The 22648-nt window shown below is 48.6% G+C and overlaps 1 protein-coding gene and 1 non-coding gene across 8 annotated transcripts in view; one reads left to right on the plus strand and one right to left on the minus strand.

Moving 5' to 3' along the window:
- Positions 1-1363: 1363 nt before the first annotated feature.
- LOC142407117 (uncharacterized) overlaps positions 1364-22648 on the minus strand; it is a 32726-nt gene continuing 11441 nt past the window's right edge. For 3 of the 7 annotated variants that reach the window (XM_075496223.1, XM_075496225.1, XM_075496224.1), the window contains exons 3-6: positions 12044-12150; positions 9563-9660; positions 7881-8020; positions 6636-6834 (exon numbers count right to left, since the gene is read on the minus strand). In XM_075496223.1, coding sequence (XP_075352338.1) covers positions 6770-6834; positions 7881-8020; positions 9563-9660; positions 12044-12150 — 410 coding nt within the window. In that variant the 3' untranslated portion in view covers positions 6636-6769. Of the gene's footprint in view, positions 1443-6635; positions 6835-7880; positions 8393-9562; positions 9661-10003; positions 10103-12043; positions 12151-22648 lie in introns of those variants that run through there. The other 4 variants (XR_012774812.1, XR_012774813.1, XR_012774811.1 and 1 more) reach the window with 3 other exon arrangements.
- Positions 7663-7749, plus strand: TRNASTOP-UCA (transfer RNA opal suppressor (anticodon UCA)). The gene has a single exon. It is a non-coding gene; the product is annotated as a tRNA-Sec (tRNA).

The following is a 22648-nucleotide window of genomic DNA, read 5'->3' on the forward strand; positions in this document are numbered from 1 at the left end:
GCCCAGATCTGATGCAAATCTTCCCACAGGCAAGCAGAGCAGCACGATTTGTTTAAACATGGCATGCTGGTGGCTGCAGACAGAGATCACTCCCAGCAACTCCATCAACATGTATAATACCCTGCTAGTTAAATCCAGCCGTGGTAAATATCTCCACCATGTTATCCCTCCAAGCAAATATAGTACCTGTATGGAAGAAATTCCTCAGAACATTTCCTGTCTGGAGCTGAAGCTTGCCAGGGACTGAATTTCCTGTGAGGCTACAGTTGGGAATGCAAAGCAAAGAAGCTAATAAGAAAATGAGATGATACATATTTGAACCTGTTTTACACAGATCCTCCACAGCAAGCACGTTTCCCCCCCGCCTAGTTTAAATAAAAATGAAGCACTTCGATTTTCAAATATCAGCTGGGTTATTTTTCATTAGTAATTCTTATTTTTACCCCACTGCCTCCCTTTCTGCCTATTTTTTTCCAGCTGCAATTCTGTGACTTACACATCCTGAAAATGAAAGAGGTTGTTTTTGCCAATAGCAAAGTGCTATGCATCCTTTCAGCCATCTGGAAATGGATTTTTTATTCTTCCCCTCTCCCAGCCACACACGCACGTGCACACACACAACCAAGTCTTTGTCTCTTGGAATCATTTCCCGCACCAAAGCTGATGGCCATGAAAAGAATGCAATAAAAATGTTCCACAGGCTTTAAGAGGCCGAGACAGAATAAACAGGGCAAGTTCCTGGGCACTTGTTCTCATCCAAACTGCCACCTCACGAGGAAGTGATGAATGCAATGGAGCGTATGGTTCAGTGGTTAGAGATTAAGAGAGGTAGTTAAGGCTCCTGTGGTTTTATGTCCTGGCTCTGCTGCAAATCTCCTTTGCCACTAAAAGCAAGTTGCCTACCTGCTTAGTGCCTCAGCCCCCCCCAGCTATAAATAGGGATACAGATACTTTCTAACCCCGTGTGATGATCAATGCGTTCGTGTTTGTAACGTGAGCTGAGCCCCAGAGATGAAAGAAGTAATCTAAAGTGAAAATTGCCATGATAGCTCTATGCTGAGACTAATAGAGTCAAGCAGGACAGTCTGGGAGCCAGAGACTAGACTTGATCATCTCTTGCCCAGAGGCAAAATTTAAGTGAGCTATGTCACCATGCTATCCAGATGACTGCAGGTCTGCAAGAGGAGGCAAAGAAGAGCCAGAGCCACACTGACTGGTACAAACATGCTTATGGTGTCCAGCTGAGAATGAGTAACAGCTGCTTGCTCATCATCCTGATTTCTGTCACTACTAGTGTTTCTGAATGCTGAAGTGTCCCAATGCTGTGACTCAGGGCTGTGAGTCATGGGCTGTATGTCTCTACCGCATGGAATCACTCACTTGCTCTCTCCGATGAGATTGCAGAAATCACAGATCATCTTGGGTCTCCTATAGTGGTAAGTCTTAAAAATATAGACAGATATTTACAAACACATCCAGAAAAAAGTCATTCTGTCTCCACTGACTCTCTATCGGGGATTCGTTTTAGAGATCAATTTCACATGCACACCCCTACCCCAAAAAATCTAGAAAAAGTAGAAGTCTTTTTTTTCCTTCTGTGGACATTTAATTCCTGTATCCCCAAAGCTCTAGTAAATCTGGACTAAACAGGATGCAGCGCAGGTAGCATTCAACCTTCTGCCTCCCCTGCTTTTACCAGTCACATATTTAGACCTGAAATGCTGACAGCAGGGCGACACGCTGCTTTTTGGCACCGGATCTGCCTCATGCTTGTCCATGCTCTCCAGCCTTCCTGGTAAGGAAGCTTTGATCTAGTAGCATTCTCCTAACCTCAACGTTAGGCTGCAATTAGTTGCACGCAGGGCTGCAGCGGGAGCCCTCTCTGAGCTGGCTGGCAAGACCTCTGAGAAGACACCAGATACTCTCGAGGCATCATCAAGACCTGTGTTGACCACATACAATGCGGCGGACAATTTTCCCATCTACAGACTGCGACAGCAACCAGCTGTGCGTTCAGGAGCTCACCTCCAGTTTATATAAATTCTCTGTTGATGCAGGTGCAGCTGAAATGGCTGCCACTTCCTCTTGACGTGAGGGAGCAGGGGCTCACCTCAGCACTGAGGTGCAAAGCCCTGACTGATCTCACTGGCTGGGAACCTCCTGCACTGCCTGCCTGTACAGCACCTAATCAGTGAAGCGGAGGCCCCACGCTGACAAGAGTGGGATTGCCGACACTCCTCCAGTGGCAGCGCGGTTTGTGTTGGCAAAAGAGTGTTTCTGTTGGCATATGCCTCTTCCCTGAATTGATTAAGTCATGCCTGTTTTTGCAAATATCTCTGCAGCAAGGTGTTTTGTTGGTGTAAAGCTGTGGTAAAGAATCACTCTCCCTGCTCACAGCCAGTTTGCATCCTTCCCCCGAAACGAGATAAAAGACTATGGCGGCAAGCTCTCTGAGTGAGCTTTCTGTGTGCCGAGACAGGGTAAGTGCACTTACACGTCTGAACTAATGCGGACAACCCCTGAGATCTGTACTAGGAAAGCAAACACAATGCTCCGACCACAGGGACTCCCGAGTGATAGGAAGTGACTTCAGCACACCAATTCCTCTATTCCCGTAACTCTCTGTGGGTTGGCCAATAATCCTTATCGTCCTTGCTGAGAAAGGAGTGCCTTTGCTAACTGATTACATCCTCCTTTCCTTACTGTGGTCAGCCAGTTGCTGCATGCCAGAAACAGCTGGTATGATTGATAGATAAGCACACGTCTCAATGCATTTTCCTCTGTCTGCTGTAACCACATCCATCCCTACAGCCTTTCTAGAACAGCAGTTCTAGAAAGGAGTGAAACAACACAGAGCAGTTTTGGTACCAGCACTAGTTTTCTAAAAACACTAATCCAGGGCATCTCAACTTTTCCCATACTTCCGTACAAAATCCTGCAGATCTCCATGAAGACAGGCAGGATGGTCACAACCCTCTCTACCACCCCCCAACAACAGCACATCCCACAGCCCAACAACCCCTGCAGATGAGGCAATTCATCTGCCGGACCAAGGAGATGCAGGGCTCGAGACCCTGAGATATCAGGACCCCGAGATACCACCTCTCAGCTAGCATCTGTGCCCTGCACTGAGGCAGGGTTGGGTCTAACAAGGCAACCTGAGACTAACCAAGAAATGTGCATGACCAGACTCTTTCAGGACAAGCATGTATGCATTTGGAATTTTACCCCAGTTTGATTAAAGCTCTGTGCACCTTGAGTTCGGCATTTTTGGATAGCCTGAAAGCATTCTTCGAATGCAACAGCACAGTTAAGTAATAAAATGCTTCAGGTTCACCTCTACTCCAAGCTCATCACCCTCTTTTAAGCAGCACATCATGACAAAAGGCATCTCGGGCCAAATTACTCCTCAATTTGAGTCACAGGAGTGACATCAGAGATGGAGGTTGCCCAGCTTGTTAAGTGACTAGAAGATGGCCAATTTTACTTCGTTTTTTTTCTGTACTAGTTCCTGGAATCTGGTTTGTAGACACAGCCCTTCCCTTGCTGTTAGCTCATGCCATGAGGTGGGCAGGGATGTTCAAATAGCATCTTCTTTGACCTTTCTGGTACCGAGGTGATTGTTGTTGCTTTTTTGGAGGCTTCTGAGAAGCTTCCACAAGCCTCTGTCCCCCTAATCTCCTGAACTGCATCTGCAGCATCCAACCACAGTCCCTCCGGAGGGCAGTGGCTCTTACAGTGACGACACCACACTCTTAATTTGTTCCAGCCTGTTTCACACTGACATTTTAGCACTGACGTCATCAGCTGCTGAAATTTCATTGCTGCTGCTAAGAATATCAGCCCTTCTCATCCCCCACCTTACTCCAAATAATTATTTATTAATACAGTAGGGATCTAGGCTTATCTTTTCTGACACAAATCAGGTTCTGGTGGTTAAAAGAAGAAGTAAGAACAAAGCACCAAAGACACTTATATGTTCTGTCAGCCTGGGACCAAAAAAACCCCAAGAGTGTATTGTTAAGTGGTAAGAGTACTATAAAAAATAAATGGGAAAAGTTCAGACTGATTTGTTTTAAGGCTTCCTTGCCAGGCGGTCTTAGGCACTGTGAATTGCTTAAATAGCCTAGGCTACAGTCCGCCCCAGAAGTCACTTACAAAGCCCCTTCCAAATTCTCCAAGGCTTTGTACCTTGAATATTTGCTTATACCGGTGCAGCATGGGTGTAAAATACTGCCAAATCAGAATTCCCCATTGACTTTGGGGCCTGAACCAAATCCCATTGATTTCCATGGGAGGATTTCTATTAACTTAAATGGGCATTGAATCAAACCTAAATTGGCAGTGCTCTGCACCCATTTGGCATAGTGTAGTTGTCTGCATAAGGTGGAGAATCAGGTCCAAAGACACTGAGAAATGCTTTAATTAAGAGCATTACTGAGGACACGGAGCTTTTCCATCGTTAAGCTGATAAACTGAATTTGTTCTATCCTTTTAATGGCAAAGGGTCAGATTTTCAAAGACAGTTGGTCTAAAGATGAAGCTCAGTGTTTAGAGCACTTCCAAGAAATGTTTAAAGGCAAATCAGGTGCCGAGGAATCTTTCAAATCAAGAGGTCCGTTAACTTATTTACACGCTTTTGAAAATCCTAGGAGGTACCCATTTGCATTTTTGGTAGCCTTATAAATCTAATCATAAGTCCCCGATAACAGTTTGGGGATTTAGTCACCATATGCATCAGCCAGGTTCCTCGTACCCCAGTAGCACCCGCAGTGTTGTTCGTTAGGGCTGGAGCCGAGATGACCACCACCCGCAGCCAGCTCAACCCACCGATTCCTGATCAGCGCCTGGGCCCTCAGAAGCGCACTGAGCAGCAGCTGAGAGCAAACGGCACCAGGAGCGATAATGGCACAAAGCATTGCCTACAGGTACCTGGCCCCTGTGGCCCCTCCTCACAGAAGGAGACTCACACCTCTGGCAGGGGCAGCAACTCATCCGCAGTCCCTCATGGTCAGGGGTGACAAAGGCCTTTGAACACCAGACACACAGAGGTCCTGGAAATGTTATTTTCAACCAGTGCTGGGGAAGTCAGTGGCTAGCACAGCTTCCGCTCCAGAGGCAGATCTGAACCTAGACGGACTAGCATCCGGTCAAGGAGAAAATTCTCAAAACTTCTTTGTTACCGCTTCCCCATCAACTCTGAGGTCCGGCATCATTTCCTATGTTACTGCTGACCCTCTCAGGAGCCTTCCTCTGCTGTTTTATCTTTAGAAACTGCTGCATTCGTTATCTCCGCATATGCCTTTACTGCAGAATAAGGGAAGTTTTAGGAGCTGGGCCTTCTGATGGATCCTTTGGTTACTTGGCTGGAGTATTTTGCCTGGCTGTTATTTTTCATTTGGACTTGAGTGCTTGGCGTAGTCTTTTTCTGGAAAGCACAGGGAGACTGATCACGAGACACAAAAGACAGACATCTCTGCTTAAAAATCCTAGAGGCCGCAAGAGAGAGAAGATGAGAGCGGCATTTTCACACTAAGATGCCTTCCCCTGAAGTGCCACAGGGGAACAGATCCAGAAAAGGTAGGTGCTAGAGACGAAAGCAAAGAGAAAGTGAAAGTGTTGTTAAAGCCGAGCCTTGAAAACGGCGTACAGGAGCTAGGAATGTCTGCTCCGACCCCTGGCAGCCATTCTTGTTCAGCCTGAATCGGTCAACAAGGTGACATCCCTCTGGGCCGACAGGAGCATATCTCTGAGCTGACGTGCTTCTCCCAGAAGACGTCAGGACCAGCTCGGCTGGAAGCCTGAGGGATTGCTGCGGCCACCTGATTTCCTCAAACCTCTGCACTAACCTCTTCCTCCCCATGACTAATTTCCCTGCACCTCCTCCCACACTCGCCCCCAGTTCCTCACCCCCTGCATTTTTATGCACAAAAGAAACTTTCTAGATTATGCCACCTGCTACTGGGATAAGTACCCGGTAAAGAGATAGGAATGTACTAGGGGACATGACTCCTACAAACCATGGAAGGGAAGAAAAATTCCTGCCTGGCATTGGCAGGCACAGGAGCAGCTCTCCAACCAGCTCCTTCTGATAAAAACCCTGCTTCTGGGTTGGAGTTTAAAATGCGCTCTAAAAAACACATTTAAATTGCTAAAAAAGCTGTTCACTACAAACAATAAGGCCTCAGATACACTCATGCCCGTGTTGGGGAGTCAGCGGGCCAGATGATACCGGAGCTGGTCCCGTTCCAACGGGGTAAGTCATGACTTGGAGCCATGCACTGGAAGCAGAGCTGTGCCCAGCAGCGTTCCCGGGCACGAGCGGGAACAGCGCTGCCCCACCATGTATTTTTCGCTTTCTTTTGCTGACATCTACAAAACTGCTCCCAGCTTTGGGCTGTGGCCCTGGTTCTGTTCCCTACCAGTTTTCCCCTGGTGCTGCTCCACTGAGGACCAGTTTTGAGCCTCAGCTTCCCTGGGGTGAGCAGGAGGGGGAACGGGCCTACGGTTTTATTTGTTGCTTACACCAAAAAGAATAATCTAATTAAAAATCACTGGAAACCACATGCATTTGCAGAAATGGCTCCACTTCAGAGGAATCTCTCGAGGCAAGTAAGTGAGTAATTTTTCAAGGGTTTAGACATTTATGAAAATAGCCTCTATAGTTACACTCGCTAGGATAAAATTACAAGTGTTTTCAATCCTCATACTTCAGGGCATAAGTTGATCCTCAGCTGGGGGCCAGGGAGGAATTTCCTCCCAGAGGATATTATTGTTCTGCGAGGTATCTCGTGGGAGATTCACGTCTTCCTCCAGAGTATCTGGCATTAGCCGCTGCGGAAAAAAAAAAAAAAACAAAACTGCAAAAAAAAAAGAAAAAGATACTTCTCCAAACGAGCCAGTGCTCCGGCCTCCTCCGCCGGGCCCTGCCTGTCGTATTTACGCGCTCTTAACTGACTGGGCAGCTGCTTAACGAACCGGGCAGCCCCACGGACGGGGAGAGAAAACGTGGACCCGCACCCCAGCCGCTGCCGCGCGTGGGAAGCGAGCCCGAGTGGGAGAAGGGCACACGGGTGTCAGGACACCAGGCGCTGAAGGCTGCACAAAGCCTGACCCGCATCGCCTCTGCCGCTCCGCCGGCCCCGGGCGCGGCGACCGCGGAACCGGGGGCGATCGCATCACCTCGGTGGCCAGGAGCGGCAGCAGCGGGGCCGCGGCGGGGGCGGCCCCCGTTGCACAAGCTGCCCCGTCCGATGTTGTAAGGGCCCCCGGAGATCCGGGAAGGGCGGCGGGCAGGGCGCGGGGCGGCCGCGCTCCTTCTGGGAAGCGCCGTGACTCACCCGCCGCCCCGCGCCGGGGGGCGCCGCCAGGGGAAGGGCCGCGGCCCCGCCCCCGAGCGCCTCCCGCCCCGCCCCTCCCTCGGGAACAGCCAATCGCCGGCCCCTATATTTGCATGCAGCGCCCGGGGGCTTCTGGGTCGGCAGCGGGGGCTGCACCCACCCGCGCCCCACTCGCCACCGCAGCACCCCACCCGCTGCCGGGGGCTTCCCCGTCGGGAACCGGCGGAGGGCGCATCCCTGTGGGCAAAGCGCTCCTCACCCTGACCTCACGGCGGGAGAGTGGTGTGGGTTTATATAGGGGGACGAGGGGTGCTTGCTAGTTGCCCGGATGACCCTCAGTGGTCTGGGGTGCAGGCTTCAAACCTGTAGCTGTCTAGCGACAGAGTGGTTCAATTCCACCTTTCGGGCGAGGCGGTAGCCACAACGCGGCGGGCGTTCGCCTTTTGCCTCGGGGACGGTCGGGCCCGGCGCCGGGCGACCGTCCCCGGGTAAAAGGCTGCGCCCGCTGCCGTATTACCCCGAGATATCACCATGACTCACTCTTCTTCCACCTCAGCGATGACATGGCGGTGCGCTGGGTGCAAGCCAAAGCGAGGAAAATCTCCCAAGGGTGTCTGGGTGACAATTCAGGTTTTAATTGGATTCTGCTATGCGGATCTTTGTTAAACGGTGTGGCACATCTTACAAGAACAGAAAAGAAGTAAATAACAGAAGCCATTCTCTAGATCTGCTCCATATTGACGATAACCCATCTCCCACCCACGCTACAACAAAGATGCTTCACTTCAGCAGTAAGCACGGGTGCTAATAATGTCACCCAGCCCCACGAAAAATAAAGGTTACCGTGAAGCTAAAAAACATATTCTTCAAACAGAAGGCATTTATTTCGTGATATCCTATTGCAACGACTCCAGCAGATGTTCTGCGGAGCCTCTAGTTAGGACGAGACCCCAACCACCCCCACCGCAGGGGACAGCAGGGATTTGGAGGACATTTCCTTGTCGCCTCCTGGTCCCACGGGCAGAAAGGGCGATTCTGCCTGGTGAATCCCCCTGAGGGATAGAAGAAATACTGAGTGAATTATCAGCCCTCCCGTGTTCCTGGGTGCTTTTTGGGGGGGTGCAGTGCCATCCGGAGTTAAGTAGGTAAGCACCCCTGAGGATCCAAGCCGGAATGACTGCGCTTCCTTTACGCCAAATGACTCACTCCAGCTGAAGGCCTGGGAGGAGAAGGGAAGGGCACAGAGGACCCTGACACCGCTCCTGCTGGCTGCTACTGCTCCCAGCCTGCCAAGCGCCCGGTCAATCGGAGAGGAGCAGCCGTGGTGCCAGCAAGGCCCACTGCTCCGGGAATACACTGGCCTGTTATGGGAAATCTGGGGGGGGGGGGGGGGGAACCCCTCCGTGCCTCACACGGCACATGCCAACTTCTTTATGGCCTTGCAGGAGATGTGCGTGCACCGTTCCCAGCGCAGCTGGGAGCGCCCTGGCCCCAGATGGCTATCTGTCTGCTCATGCCGCCTCGTTTACCAGCCTGCCTCCTCTGCCCATAATGAACTTTCTATGTGGAATTTTGCTGCGGCCTCAGAAATGGGTATCTGCGCCGCAGTTTGGCTGGGGGCTTTTGTTTGCGTCGGGGGGGGCGTTGGAAAGGCCTTTGCCCAGTAGTGGGCAGCTGAGAACGTTAACATTCGATGTCAGTTACCAAGTAGAACATAATACGGCTCTTTCATGTGGTGTTTATAACTGAACATGCTGTTTTGTGTCGGCCTGTTTTTTTTTTTTTTCTTCCAAGAAGTAGTTTTGGATTAAATTATGACAATTACATTCTTATATTCACCCCCCCGCCAACCCCCACCCTTCCCCTGCGTGCACACAAACACAAATGGGAATTATGTGCTCTGAGCGCGATTTGAACTATACAGCCTGGGATCTGTGCCTGGCATTGAGTTCACTTTTTTCCTCCAGAACAAAAAAGGCCACATCCACTCCACACTCTTTCATCGCCTTAGGATAAAGTAGGATGGTCAGCTTGCTGGTGTGTGTGATTTGTCCCTCAGGGAGCTCGTGGGGAAAACAGACTTTCAAGCACATGAGAAAGGAGGCCAGGGAGCCCTGGCCAGGGAGGCTGTGGCAAGCAGTGCAGGGGTCTAGGTTTGTGAAATCCGGTGTGAACCCCGCCCCGAGCTGCTTGCACACCCCTGCCCCGGCTGGCTCACGTACCTGGGCAGTGCCTCATCTGGCTGGTAATACAGGCACAAGGCAGGAAGCGATCCCATCTCCTGGGGCTGTGCCCTCCAGGGCTGCACCTCTATCAGAACCTAGGAAAACAGGAGGGTTAATTAGGACAGCAGACACAACAAGGCTGCTCTTGCAGCCTTTAGTGGACACGATAGGTGGGAGAAGGCCTTAGGAAACAGGGCACTCTGTATTTTGGTGCCATTTTTTAAACATTGGTTGGAGGAGAACACCAGTGTGGCGGCCCGTGTATATGATCTGGCTGTAGGAAGGACATTTTGCACAACGCTATCCATGTCTTGCCTGAGGTGGCTTTGTTTGGAGTCACTCATTAGTCAGGCAAAGCTTTCAGTGTTTGAACCTGAATGTCACTTTCTTCCCTGACAAAGGGCCAAGCTAAGAGGAGCCAAAGGCTTCACCACTGACTAGAAGGCAGTCCAGGGGTTACTCAGAGCCAAGAAGCACGAGAGCCTGGCTCCTCAGCCAAATGTAATGTGCCTCCTGTTGTTTTCCCCGTGGAGTCACAGTGCGGTGAGGAGGATGTGCTGGTGACAGATGGCTGACGCGACTTGCTAAGTGTACGGGTGACTGGGCTGTGACTCAGCAAGTGTTTGGTTACAAGAGATGGGGAGCATGTGCTTTTGCACTGGTAACAGTGGTCCTAGCTGGGTCTTCTGGAGGACTAAGCACAGGCTGTCATCTGAAGCCTGTGACTGCCATCCTCCATGGGAGGAAAGCAGGCACCCGTGGCCTATTAGAGCAGAAAGTCAAGCTCCTAATTACTGTTTACATTGGTAATGGATAATGTCTGAGTGTGTATAACTATATGACCTGCCAGAGGTGCTTAGATGTCCTACTGGCCTTCAGAAAGGAAACCATTCAACATCCTGGCCTAAAATAATGAGCATCTTGCTTGGAGGGAGTACTCAAGAAAACTTCTTTTGCAGTCAAGTCACTAGAGGGGGACAAAGACCTAGTCTGGGTATGCATCCATCTACCAGCTCCCCCACTGCAGCTGTGGGAGACACCTTGGAGAGGCAGAAGCAAAGATGGCCCTTGTCTTCCTGTGAGATTTGAAGGCGCCCAAGTGCTGGGACAGCTTTGCGCAGGCTGAGCAGGCAGCTGGGGATCAGCAACGCGTTGGGGAAACGAAGCCGCTCCTTTTCCCCCAGAAGCAGAATGGCACATGCATGTGCATGTGTAGTTTAGCAGCCTTTATGTTGGCTCTTCCAGCATTTCTCCCTACCTAGGGCCAGCCCGTCCATAGCTGGCTGGGGCTTTCAAAGGCTAAATTCCAGCCACTGCACAGCACAAGACAGCATCACCTGGGCAGAGGACCCAGACGATCATGTATGTTTACAGGCACATGCCATTTTTCTCCTTTCTCCTCTTATGAATGGGGGACAGCTGAATTCTTAGGGCTGGATAGGTGTTACTGTTGTCTCTGTGAGTTAAAGACATCATGGAAGTATCGGAGGACTTGAACTCAAACAGAGTGTACCTGCGTGCATCCCACAGGCGCACAGAGAGCTGAAGTGGCCGTGGCAGGGAGCAAGGCAGTGTTTCCAACTAACGTATTGACCTGAAGTGCTTAAAAGCCACCACACACGCTCCCCTGGCGAAATGTCGGCCGGAATGACTCATACGAATGGATCGTGCTACGCAGCCCTCAGCCCAGCCAGGCTGTGCGTGGAACCAAGACACTCCCATTTTCTCCCCTCCAGCATACTTCCCTGACCAAATCCAGGACCGAGCCATTTGGCTCTGACTGGAGCTGGTCAGAACATGTTTTTCTTTTCTTCTCTTTTCCCCTTCTTCACCCTTTGGAAAATGTTGACATTTCAGCAAAGGGCTGAAAACCCAAACCCTGAATATTTTCCATTGGAAAATGCTGGGGGAAAGGGAGGGGAATAATCCCCAAACTGCCAACAATAAAATCTCTTTTGCTTTTAAGGCTTTTGCGTTTATGAGAGGGGGGCACGTTTGGAGGACAGCGAACACTTTCTATGAAAATATCTGTTCTCTCAAAACCCATTTTTTCACTAGAAAAGTGTTCCAACTGGCATCCTTTTCACTGGTGATGGTTTGGACATTCTCTACATCTAATTTTGGAATCGACCTGAAGAAAACTTAATTCATTTTATTGGAATATACAGCACAAATGATGCTCCCACAGCACAACTGATATCTGGTTGGTATTCTCAGTATCATGAGAATATATCCTGATATTCTCTCTTTGTCAATAGTGCTGTTTACAAAAACATCTCAAGCAAGTTTGGAACCCGGTCTCTGGAGACGCCATGCTCCCAGAGCTCCAGCTGATTTGCCTCAGACCTCAGAGCACATTCCTGAAGGGAACCTACCTTTCACAAGATCACATCAAAGGCTGTAAAGGGAGCGATATGTACTGAAAGGCGTATTACCTGTAACTATCCCTTGAGTGAGTGATAGCACAGAAACACTTACAAAGCATTTTGTTCTGATGTCTTCAGCTGATTTAAATTTCTGTCTGCATTGTAATGTAGACCTGAAACATCTGTTTTCATCTTGTCTTTGCATATTATTCTGCTTTCCTGTAAGTTAAAAATAAAAAAGAAAAGGGACAATGTTAGCATAACAGAACACACATATTTGTAGGAGATGAATTATGCCCTAAAACTTTTACTAAATGTGGCTAATAGCAGGTTAGAGTTTAAAAAAGGAAAGATCTTAAAATGGGCATATGCTGGTCATAAATAAATTCAGGCTGCAAACTAGCAGAAGCTTTCAAAACAACAACAGGGTGAAGTTCAGAATAACCTCCAAAGAGGAACAATGGGAATAAAAAACTTTACTGTTTGAAGACAGATCTTTATCAGTTGTGGGATATCATGACAGTAGAGGAGTAGATTCAATGACCCAGAGGTCCCTTCTAATTTGTTGTGCCCCTTTCCCCATTTTTTCCCACACTGAAGCCTCCCAGTTACTCCTTACGTTCTCTCTGGTACAATTTAGCAATTGCACTGCTGCACTTCGTTCTGATTTAGTACAGGTCTCTATCCCTTGTCACCTCCAGGTTTTTCTGAACTAGCCACCTGTGTTTGAATTAAGACAGCGCCAAAGAAAGGGCATATTTGACTCCATCAGATCCCTATTTTTTATTTTCTTTTCAGTTTAGGAACATCTCCCTGTCATTGTTGAAGCTTATAAAGTAGTGGGTTTAAAAAGATAATTATGTAAAATCTCAATTTTAGACCTCACCTTTGTCAGTTGGGGACAACTAAATTGCATGTTGATAAAAAGAAGAGGCACTGAATGTCTCTGATACCTTAGTGGCAAGAAACACGGAGCTCCTAAGGACCTGCATTGGTGCTGTGGGTCCTTTGTCATAATTTTTCAAGGTAAGTAAGCAATTTGTCACTTACAGAACTCTACTCTTGAGTTAATAAAGTCAAAAGATCAAGAGCTTCAGTCCCTCGCCTTGGAAACACAACTGCATGCAAGAAGCCACAGCAGAACCCTGAGAAATAGCCATCTGGAGATGCAGAGCTGTAACCAGCCATTGGAAACCCATCATAGCTGAGATGTAGCTATCTGATCTGCCAAAGGCTGAGTTGTCCTTGCTCTCATCAGTACTAAAAGGGCAGGTGCAGAAACAAGGAGATCCCAAGTAAGAAGATAAAGGGTCAAATGAATCGCCCTGTCACTGTGTGAAACGTAACAACTGGGAGACCGAACAGATTAAGCCAGGGCTTGTGACTGTTAAAATTCACGGAAACATGTTCCACAAATCCAGCTTTCTGAGAAAAATCAGATTCTAGCTTCTTTCTGGCAATTTAAAGAGGCAACAATCTGTGCATATGACCTTCAGATCAGGCTGGCACAGGGACTGAATCCTATAATAAAAACTGAAGAACGGCCCTTCTGGGCCAGAGCAGTGGTCCTCCCCGCCCAGCACTCTGCTCCCCACTGGGACGGGGTGAGAGACTATCCAGGGAGAGCACACAGGCCTGGACACTTCCCTCTCCCTTGTGTCTCCTCAGCATTCGCCTTTGTTGGATCGGGATGCTAGATTGTACCTCTTGGCTGTTCCCTTTAGTGTCCGCTTACGGACCTGTTTGCAAATTTGTCTAATCCCATTTTGAGCCTGCTGAGGCTGTCTGCCCCTGCAGCCTGCTGGGCCAGCGACTTCCAGGAGTTCTCTACCTAATGTGATGTAATTTCTTTAATCTGTTTTAAACTCATCTCCTACTAGTTTCACTGAGTGCTCCCTGTCCTACTGTTGAGGGACTTGGCTACTAATGGCTCTGCATTCACCTCAGCCACCCTGATTTGGTGAGGCCAGTCCTTAATTGTCAGAAAAATAGCTAAGAATTGCAATATTGGGTTGCTCAGCTCACTTCCGTCCCTGTCGCTTGCTGACCTGCCCAGAGTGGTTTTATGCCTGGAGCACTCCGGCTGTTGCCAAACTCGGAGGGGAGCAAAACGACAGCAAGGCAAATGGAGTGCAACTTCCTTCCAGTGCTCTACTCCCCGCGCAGCTGTTCACCGGTGACGCAACCGGTCCGTTTTGCGGTTAAGAGCTGGATGCTGATGGCCCCGGCCTTCCCTTGGGGATCTGCAGGTCCCTGCCCAGCAGGGGGCTGCAACGCAGCAAGCAGCATTGCGGGGAGGGTAGGCTGGCAGCCCCGGCGGGGGTGTCGGGGGCATCTTCCAAAGTGGCTTTAATTAATGAGCACATGTGCAGCGAGGAGAGTTACAGCATCCCACTCAAATTGTTGACTTGGAGCCGCTTCTGGAGACAGCCGTATTCTGCTCATTAGGAAAGAGCTTTTTTGCAATGCCCTTGGATTGGACGGCTCTTGGATTGCACCACGAGATCAAGTCCACGTACGGGCTGCCTGCCTTTCGGCTGCCAGCTCCAAGAGGGTTGTTTTTCTTGTCTTCTCATTCTCAAGGAGTGCTCAGCCAGATGGCCTGTTTTTGAATGCACTGTGCGTTGGTTGGATGTGTGTTTGGAGAGTCTGCCAGCTTCACGAGAAGGAAGAAAGAGCAAAAGAAAGGGAAAAAAGCGCCATTTGGTATCTATCTCTGGGACCCAGCCAGAGTTGAGGCTCTGTTTGAAGAAGGGGGGAGTCTTAAGAGAGAAACTCTAGACAAAATTGGAAGCTGGAAAAACTTTCAAGCTTGACAGACTGGGAGACTGAAGTTCCGTACAACACCCATCCACTACCTGGCTCCCTTGCAAATGTGTAGCAGAGTCCCCCAAGAGCAATAGTAAGAGCAAGAACAAGCACCGAGTATCTATCTCGCTGCCCTCCCAGCGTATCTCACCTGTGGGCTGAGATGCGGAGAGGTGACCCAGCCAGCCTGCCCACCGAGGCTGGGTAGTGCTGCCTGTGGCTTCTGGGATTTTGCTCCCAGTTCACCAAAACCTGAAATTACAGCGTGCAGCCCAGACACATCAGCCCAGCAAGCAGAGCTGCAGTGGAGTACTACGAAATCACCACCACCACGGCCCAACTCTCGAAGAAGCTAGCCTTAATTTTACTACAGGCCAATGTCATTTTCTTGCACCCACCGACATTTGCTTCCCAGAAATACCTTCTGTTGATTTTGGGCAGCAAATAAATACAGGCCAAACCAGAGCAACGGCTTTTTCCAGCACTCATTGGCAAATAACTTGAACCTGACGAGAAAAATCTGTTGGTGAAAAATCTGTTGGAGAAAAATCTGAAGGGAGAAGTTTTGAAGTTTGGGTGGATTGTGCTTGGCTTTCTTTTCTTAACTAGATGTCGTGTTGTGGTAACAACACATTGTTCCAAGCAGCAGGAGGAGGTCTTGTTAAGCAGAGCCGGAGAAAGCCACGTTTGTAACCATCCCCGCCGGCTGACACGCCACTGTGTCTTACAAGCAGACTTGTCTGCTCACGTACTGAAACCATGGCACAAAGAAGATGGTTGCAGGAGAGTGTGTATCTGTGCGGGTGGGTGTGGTAACCGCAAACCCCGCGTCTCCGCCGATTGCATCGAATTATTTTCACTGAAGCGATCAGAATTTGCGGGCCCAGGGCGGGCAGTGTGACCATGGAAACACCGGCTGGGCTGTGGGTTGCAGACACTCTGCAGACAGCCGGGGCGACGGGGGCTCTTCTCACTCCTGCTGCGGGCCACTCCTTGGGCAAAACCTGCCGGTATGTACGGCATGTTGTAAGCACCTGTGGCTCCCCAGGACTTCCTGACTATCACTACGCCAGGTCCAAGGGGTACACCATGTTCACTTCACAGCAGTATCACGGACAGCATTTGCAGCCCCCAGCATGTAAAGAGCAAGGACCCTTCCCTGAACACACAGAAACATCATCAGATGTTGGCAAAACAGTGTCTCTGACACTGAGACCTAGCGGTGCAGACGCCATCCTGGAAGGGAAGGAGGATCAGCCAGTTCAAGAGAGTGAATACATCACACAAATACATTCTTGTATGGGTAGGAAGGCTGCACAATGAGATCGCCTCCCTTCCCGCTCCGACAGGACCCAAGTTTGGTAAGTAACCCTGGCATAAAACAACAGGCTGCAGTACCTACATTCACAGCTAAGATCATTACAAGGGATTTGATTTTCTGTCTGCCAGAAAACAAGGTGGGAAAATCCAACAGTAAGTTCAACCATTCTCTCCAGGGCTTTAGAGGGCTCATTAAACCATTCAGGCGATTGCCCGATTGTCACAGAGAGCTGTGTCATGGAACTGGTAAAGGAAGGATTTCTGTCTTTAATTGCACAGAAAATTCAGGGGTCCAGGAGTCACAAGACTGGGCTTTGCCGCAGCCCGATGAACTGCCTTAGGCTAGTTGCTGCACCTCATGGCAAATGGAAATAATAATTACCATGACATTCACCTGAGTACTGTTGGGAGGAGGTAGCTGTGCATTTACAAAGGTCCTCGGTGCACTTTGGTTGGGAGATCAGCTAGATACAACATCGCGCCATCCCCTCACCCAAGCTGCACTGGCTGTGTCAGACACAAATACAAACCTCTGCATTTTTCGCATATGGTGATTTTCACGTGCTTTATTTCATTGCTGTAGTGCTGCCTGATGCCTGGACAAGTGCAACTCCAGCACACTGCCCAACATGGGGCTTCAGGCATGAGTTGACAGGCCAGTCTGAAAAAAACAATTTCCTCTAAGTTATCTGGCCAGGTGTCATTACACACCTAACATTGTCCAAGGAGGGGAAGCTAGAAGAATTACGCAAACATGGGATTTTGGAAATTTGTGTACTGTAAAGAAGGGGGAGGCCTGCCTTGTAGCACCATTCCTGGATGCCCTGCCACCAGCCTTTGTGTATAACATTTTTAGCCAGTCAGTACCTGGATGAGAGATCTCTGACAGATGAGGGACCAGAGGTTCAGAAAGTCTCCTCTCTCCAGCTAGGTAGAAGTCAGTACATGCCTCAGCATGGCATGGGTGGTACCGTGTTGTCCATTATGAACAAGAGTCTTGAGTGTGTCTGCACTCAAGTTCAGTAGCACCCACCCAGGTACTGCGGAGGATGGCTCCAATTTTGCAGCACGACAGCTCACCTAGGCACCATCCTCCTTGAATGGCTCAAGCCTTTGAAAGAGAGTGAGCTCCCCAACCCTGTTAAAAAATGGCCACACACCCCCTCTTCCTCCACACGTGGGCCTCACTCTGCACCCAGAAGCTCTCAGAGCATATTCTTAAATTCATTAGAAAAATAATGTTGCTAGCAAGAAGAGATGATGAAGAGCACACCCAGCTTCTATTTCGCAATTGCAGAGGAAAACTTTTCTCTGCACTACATCTCCAAACAACAGGAGATGAGACGACAGGCACAGGACAGAGCTGAACATCAGTAGCAAGGACGTGATGATTGAAGCTGGAGATCCAGTTTAAGTTTAAAGCCTAGATGTACACAGAATGAATGGTGCCGGAGATCCATACTGCTTATGTTGACAAGCCTACACAGGCCAGGCATGGAGCCAATCCTGTTCTCCTGGAGTGTCCCACTCACATCCATTCTCTCAGTCCATGAGCTTCCCATGATTTTGTTGGTGGTCCATATCTCCCATAGATCATATGTTTGACATTACTGGGGAAAGCAGAGGTTAAAAAGATTAGAACTCCTGAAGTTAGAGGAAGGAAAAACTTTAAAGAATGACTTATGGCTAGAAGTAGCTCCATCAGTAAAATGCAGAGACCCATTTGACTCATGACTGGAGTTGGATGTAAGGACAAAGATGGTTGCTTTAAAAATCCTGGTCAAAGGTAAAATGGAAAACCATAAAGTGGAAAACAATAGAGCACACGTTCAAGAAATTGAACTCTCAGATACAAATTCACTGCACTACCATGCTGACTGGCTTTTAGACTGTGGCTGCACAGTAGTTCACAAGTCTGTTTTCAAAAAGCGCATGCACACACACAGGTAAATATAATATATGTAGCTATTATTCATACATGATTTCTTGGCAGGCATTTTACTGTGACTTTAGCAAGGCTTAATGCTGTCTACCACAGTATTCTTGTATTCAAGTTAGGATGTTACGGTCTGGATGGGTGGACTAGCAGAAGGTAAAAAACTGGTTTAGATGGTCAGGCTTGGAGAGGAGTGGATAATATGTCGTACTCTACCCAGAGGCTGGTAACAAGTAGGGTACTGCAGGGGTCTATCCTGGGGCCTGTTCTGTTTAAACATCTTTAACAGTTGCCTGGATGAGGCAATGGAGTGCTTTCTCATCAAGTTTGGAGATGACATCAAAGTGGCAGGGGGCAGTTGATATGCTTGAGTGCAGGGCTGCCATTCAGAGGGCCCTGGACAGGCTGGAGGAATGGGCTGAGAGGAACCTTATGAAATTCAGCAAGGACAAATGCAAAGTCCTGCACTTGGGAAGGAAGAGCCCCTGCAGCGGTACAGGCTGAGGAATGATGGGCAGAGGAGCAGCTCTGCAGAAAAGGATCTGGGGATCCAGGCAGAGAGCAAGGTGGGCATGAGCCAGCAGTGTGCCTTGGCAGCAAAGGCGGCCAAAGGCATTCTGGGCTACATTAACAGAGTCACAGCCAGGAGGTTAACAGGTGTGTTTATCCCCCTTCCCTAGGTTCTCAGAAGGCACTGGAGTACTGAACCCAGTTTTGGACCCCCAATGCAAGAAAAACGTTGACACATTGGAGCAAGTTCAGCAGAGACCACCAAGATGGCTGGGGGCTAGAGCTCTGTGAGGAGAGGCTGAGGGAACTGGGCTTGTTTGGCCTGGAGAAGAGATGGATTTGTAGGGGACAAACAACAGCCTGACAGTTCCTACAAGGAGGTTATCAAGAAAATGGAGCCAGGCTCTTCACCATAGTGCATGGTGGGAGGACAAGAGACAATGGACATAGATTAAAATTAAAGAGGTTCAGGCTGGCTATGAGGCAAAGCATTTTCACCATGAGGACAGTCAAGTATTGCCCAAAGAAGTTGTGCAGTCACCATCCTTGAAGGTTTTCAGGACCCAACTGTTGAAAGCCCTGAGCAACCTGTTCTCATCTTATAGCAGACCTCCTCCTTCTTTAAACAGGAGGTTAAACTAGAGACCTCCTGAAGTCCCTTCCAACCTCAGCAATTCTGTGATTGTATGGTTTTGAAAGGTATTTGGGAGCCTGAGCGTTATCCACTTAAGGAGCAGACACAATACCATGTGAGTTGATTGGCCAATCACTCTGCACGAGTAGAAACTACTCAAAGAAAAGTCACAGTGAACCATTTGCAAAAGGATTTGTTTGCATAAAACAATTAATTGAAAATTTTAGACTAACAAATAGTTGAGCAAAAGTCTGTCTGTCTGTTCTTCACAGCCTGAGAAGAAATGCAATTTCAGTGAATTTATTACCCAGTTACACACCAGTTTTCCGTAATGCCCAGTCACCAGTTAGGAGATTGAAAGCTCTGTTCTCTCTCATTGAGGGCTGTCATCTATACATGAAAAAGAATGAGAATGCCAAATACCAAAGGCAGCTAGATATATTTGATTATTACTATGGCATCTTCCAACTGAAAACTCAGATTGCTTCACTGCTGTTAATTAATTAAGCCTAGAAACACTTATGCCAGGAAGTTCGATATCATCACCCCTTTTACAGATGGGGGGGGAAACAAGATATAACTTTCACTCAGGGCCACTCAATGAACGAGGGGCAGAACCAGAAATAAAACCTGGGAATCCTGGCTCAGAGTCTCCTCTTATAATCTCTAGACAAAGCTTCTTCCCTGTAAAATTCCATCTAAGCTCTTCACAGAATAATTAGAGCCAATTTATTTCCTCACTCGTTAACAATGAAATCTGACAGGCTTTGTACTCAGGATGCTGAAGCTCAGCTAGGGACCAAGGCTCTTCTCCATGAGGGGAGGCCTGGAATGTCAGTCTTTAGGTGGCTTAGTAGGGGCATGGTTCCAGCTGCCAGGTACTTGAACCCCTGCCCAAATCCCTGTGGCACAGCTTTAGGGAAGAACTGGAACGTAAATGACCAAAGTGACCTACCGCAAATGTTAGGGAAGGTTTTAAACAAATAGCAGCTGTTTTTGTAATGATAATGCTTTGCCCTCAGTGGCACTTAAGTATGAAAGAACATTTATCTGCCTTGGTATTAGGTTGGTTTCTCTTTTCCTTTGATTTCATTTGCCTATGATGAGCCATGCAGGCAGTTTTTCAAGTGAGCAAGCTGACAAAGCTCTGACACACAGGGATGTTCATGGCAGTACTTCAGATGTGGCCCTCAATTCTGCCTTCTTCAGTTCCAACAGATCCGGAGCACACAAAGTTCCTGAGGGCTTACAGCTCACTAGCGGTGACTTGCACTACCTCGGGATGCATAGGAAGGTAATGAGTCACAGACTTCTCTACCTTCCCTACCCAGGGCAAATGGCTCACCATCCTCTCTGTCATCACTTCCAGGGTTTCCTCAGAGGCCAAGAAACTGAGACATGAAGAGCTCCAGAAGTGCTGACCATCCAATATTTTGAAACTAACAACCCTGAAGGTTGCTCAGCACCTTTTAACCACAGACCATTATGTTTGAAGCTGGAGCATCCCAAACTAGGGGATGCATTTAAAAATGTGCCCTACTTGCTCAGCATCACATGAAGCAGGCTCTGGCAGAGGAGAGGCAGACTCAAGATTCCACATTAAAAAGCCTGTACTTTTGCTGCTCTGATGTGTTTGCCTTCTGAAAAGCAATACAAGAAAGACTATTCCCACAGAGCTTCTGGGGAAATTCTGCATGCCCTCTGCCTTGCTCGCTTCAGCTTTTGGCTATATGAAAGCTTTCTGCAGAGTAGAGTTGAGGACACTGATCATAAAGTCCAGAAACCAGAAGAGGTGAGGGAGGGACCATCTTTTACAAGAAATCCTTGGGGAGTGTGGAAGCTCATCTTCCCTGGTTTTTCAGTGCCATTTGTCCCATCTCTACCAAGTCTCCAAGTTCAGGTCCAGTAGGTGGCATGTTTGAATTTACTTTGAGCATCTGGAAATACTTTGCTATTTGCAGTCCCCTCCCTCAAAACTCCATTTGTGGCTACACGTGGTTAACAAATCACTTCTTCTTCGGCCCCAGATGTCTGCTATGGCCCTTCCCTTTCCCTCTCGGGCATTTTTAGCCACCAGGACAGAGTGTGCATCTCCTCCTGCAGTGAGGCAGGCTGACAGAAAACAATGGCAGGAAAGCCCATTGTCTTAACATTTGGGGCCAAATCACCTAGGCTCTGCCTGCCCCCTTCCCTTGGTCCAGCATTGTCTTGGTGACCTATGAAGCAGAAGTTCATACACACCTTCTCCTGCAGGGATGATAAGGTTGCAGACTCCCAGCCAAGGTCTGGGGAGTTGGGGGTTGAAAAGGGGGAACAGAGAGAAGAGGGAAAGCACAGAGAAGAGCACGTGTGTCTGTCAAAGCAAAACTAAAAGGTCTGGGGAACAAAGGAGGCTGGCTTTGGCTTTGGCTCAAGATCAAAGCCTGGAGGTGGCTGTGGCTTTTTGAACTTCTAGCTGAAAGTAGCAGAAAGAGGCTCTTTTTTACCATACTGATGGCACTCAGAGCTGCTTGCAAGGGTCCAAAACAGCAGAGAGTGAGACCCAAGAATGTGAGCTTTCCCATCACCCTGATTTTCACTTGGAGGAGGAGAGGTTGGTGGGATTCAAGTGTCACGTAGCAGCGAAGAGAGTTGAGGCTGTAGAACCTCAATGGCTTCAGAGAGACCGAGAGAAATACAACCACAACTGCCTATCTGTGGGGTCAGGGAAGGCTGCAGGAAGTAGGGTCGGGGAGGCTGCAGGATAGGGAAGGGGCTATTTCTTCACCAAGCTGTGTGTTCAATGGAAACGTGCTGTCAAGAAAGGAGAGTTCAGCTGAAGCCTCGAACATGAAATTGAACAAGTGGCTTTCTAACAAAAAGCTAAAGGGGAAGTTCCGCAGCCTGTTTCACTGCAGCAAATGATGGCAAAACATTGCAGCCAAGGAGAAGGGAGTCAGGTTAATTTGTAATTAAGAAGGGACTTGATACTCTCTGAGCTAAAATTTGTGTAGTTGTTGTATAGACACAGTTTTCTTGTGGGCATCTAGCTCTTTCAAATGTAGATGAGAATGAGTGAGGACATTCTCAAGAGAGGATAGCCTTCTATGGTGTTGAATCTTTGCCAAGAAGTCACACCAGCCTTCTGTTCGTTCACAAATACCTCAGTATGTCAATCACTTGCCATGGAGCCTGGTAATTAAAATAAATCACTGGGATTGATAGGTCAGGAAGCACTAGATACAGTAACTAGCATCAGTTGAAGCAGCCACTTAAGAAGCTTCTTGGGGTGATAAACATGCCCTTCTTTCAGGAGTTCCCCAGTTCAAGAGTATGGTTGACATATAATAATATCTCTCTCTCAGAATTTCTTGCATACCAAAGGATCCTGGCAATCTGCAGGAAACAAGGAGAAGGGCAGAGCTAACCCAAGAGTGGCTGGTTTTTATGTCCCTTTCCATCCTGAGATGCAGGAACATTTTTACACGTTAGCATGTTGGTGTCTCACTGTGCTCAGCTGGGATCGATGG

This window comes from Mycteria americana, chromosome 3, assembly GCF_035582795.1.
Source record: "Mycteria americana isolate JAX WOST 10 ecotype Jacksonville Zoo and Gardens chromosome 3, USCA_MyAme_1.0, whole genome shotgun sequence".
In the NCBI taxonomy this organism is placed as follows: domain Eukaryota; kingdom Metazoa; phylum Chordata; class Aves; order Ciconiiformes; family Ciconiidae; genus Mycteria; species Mycteria americana.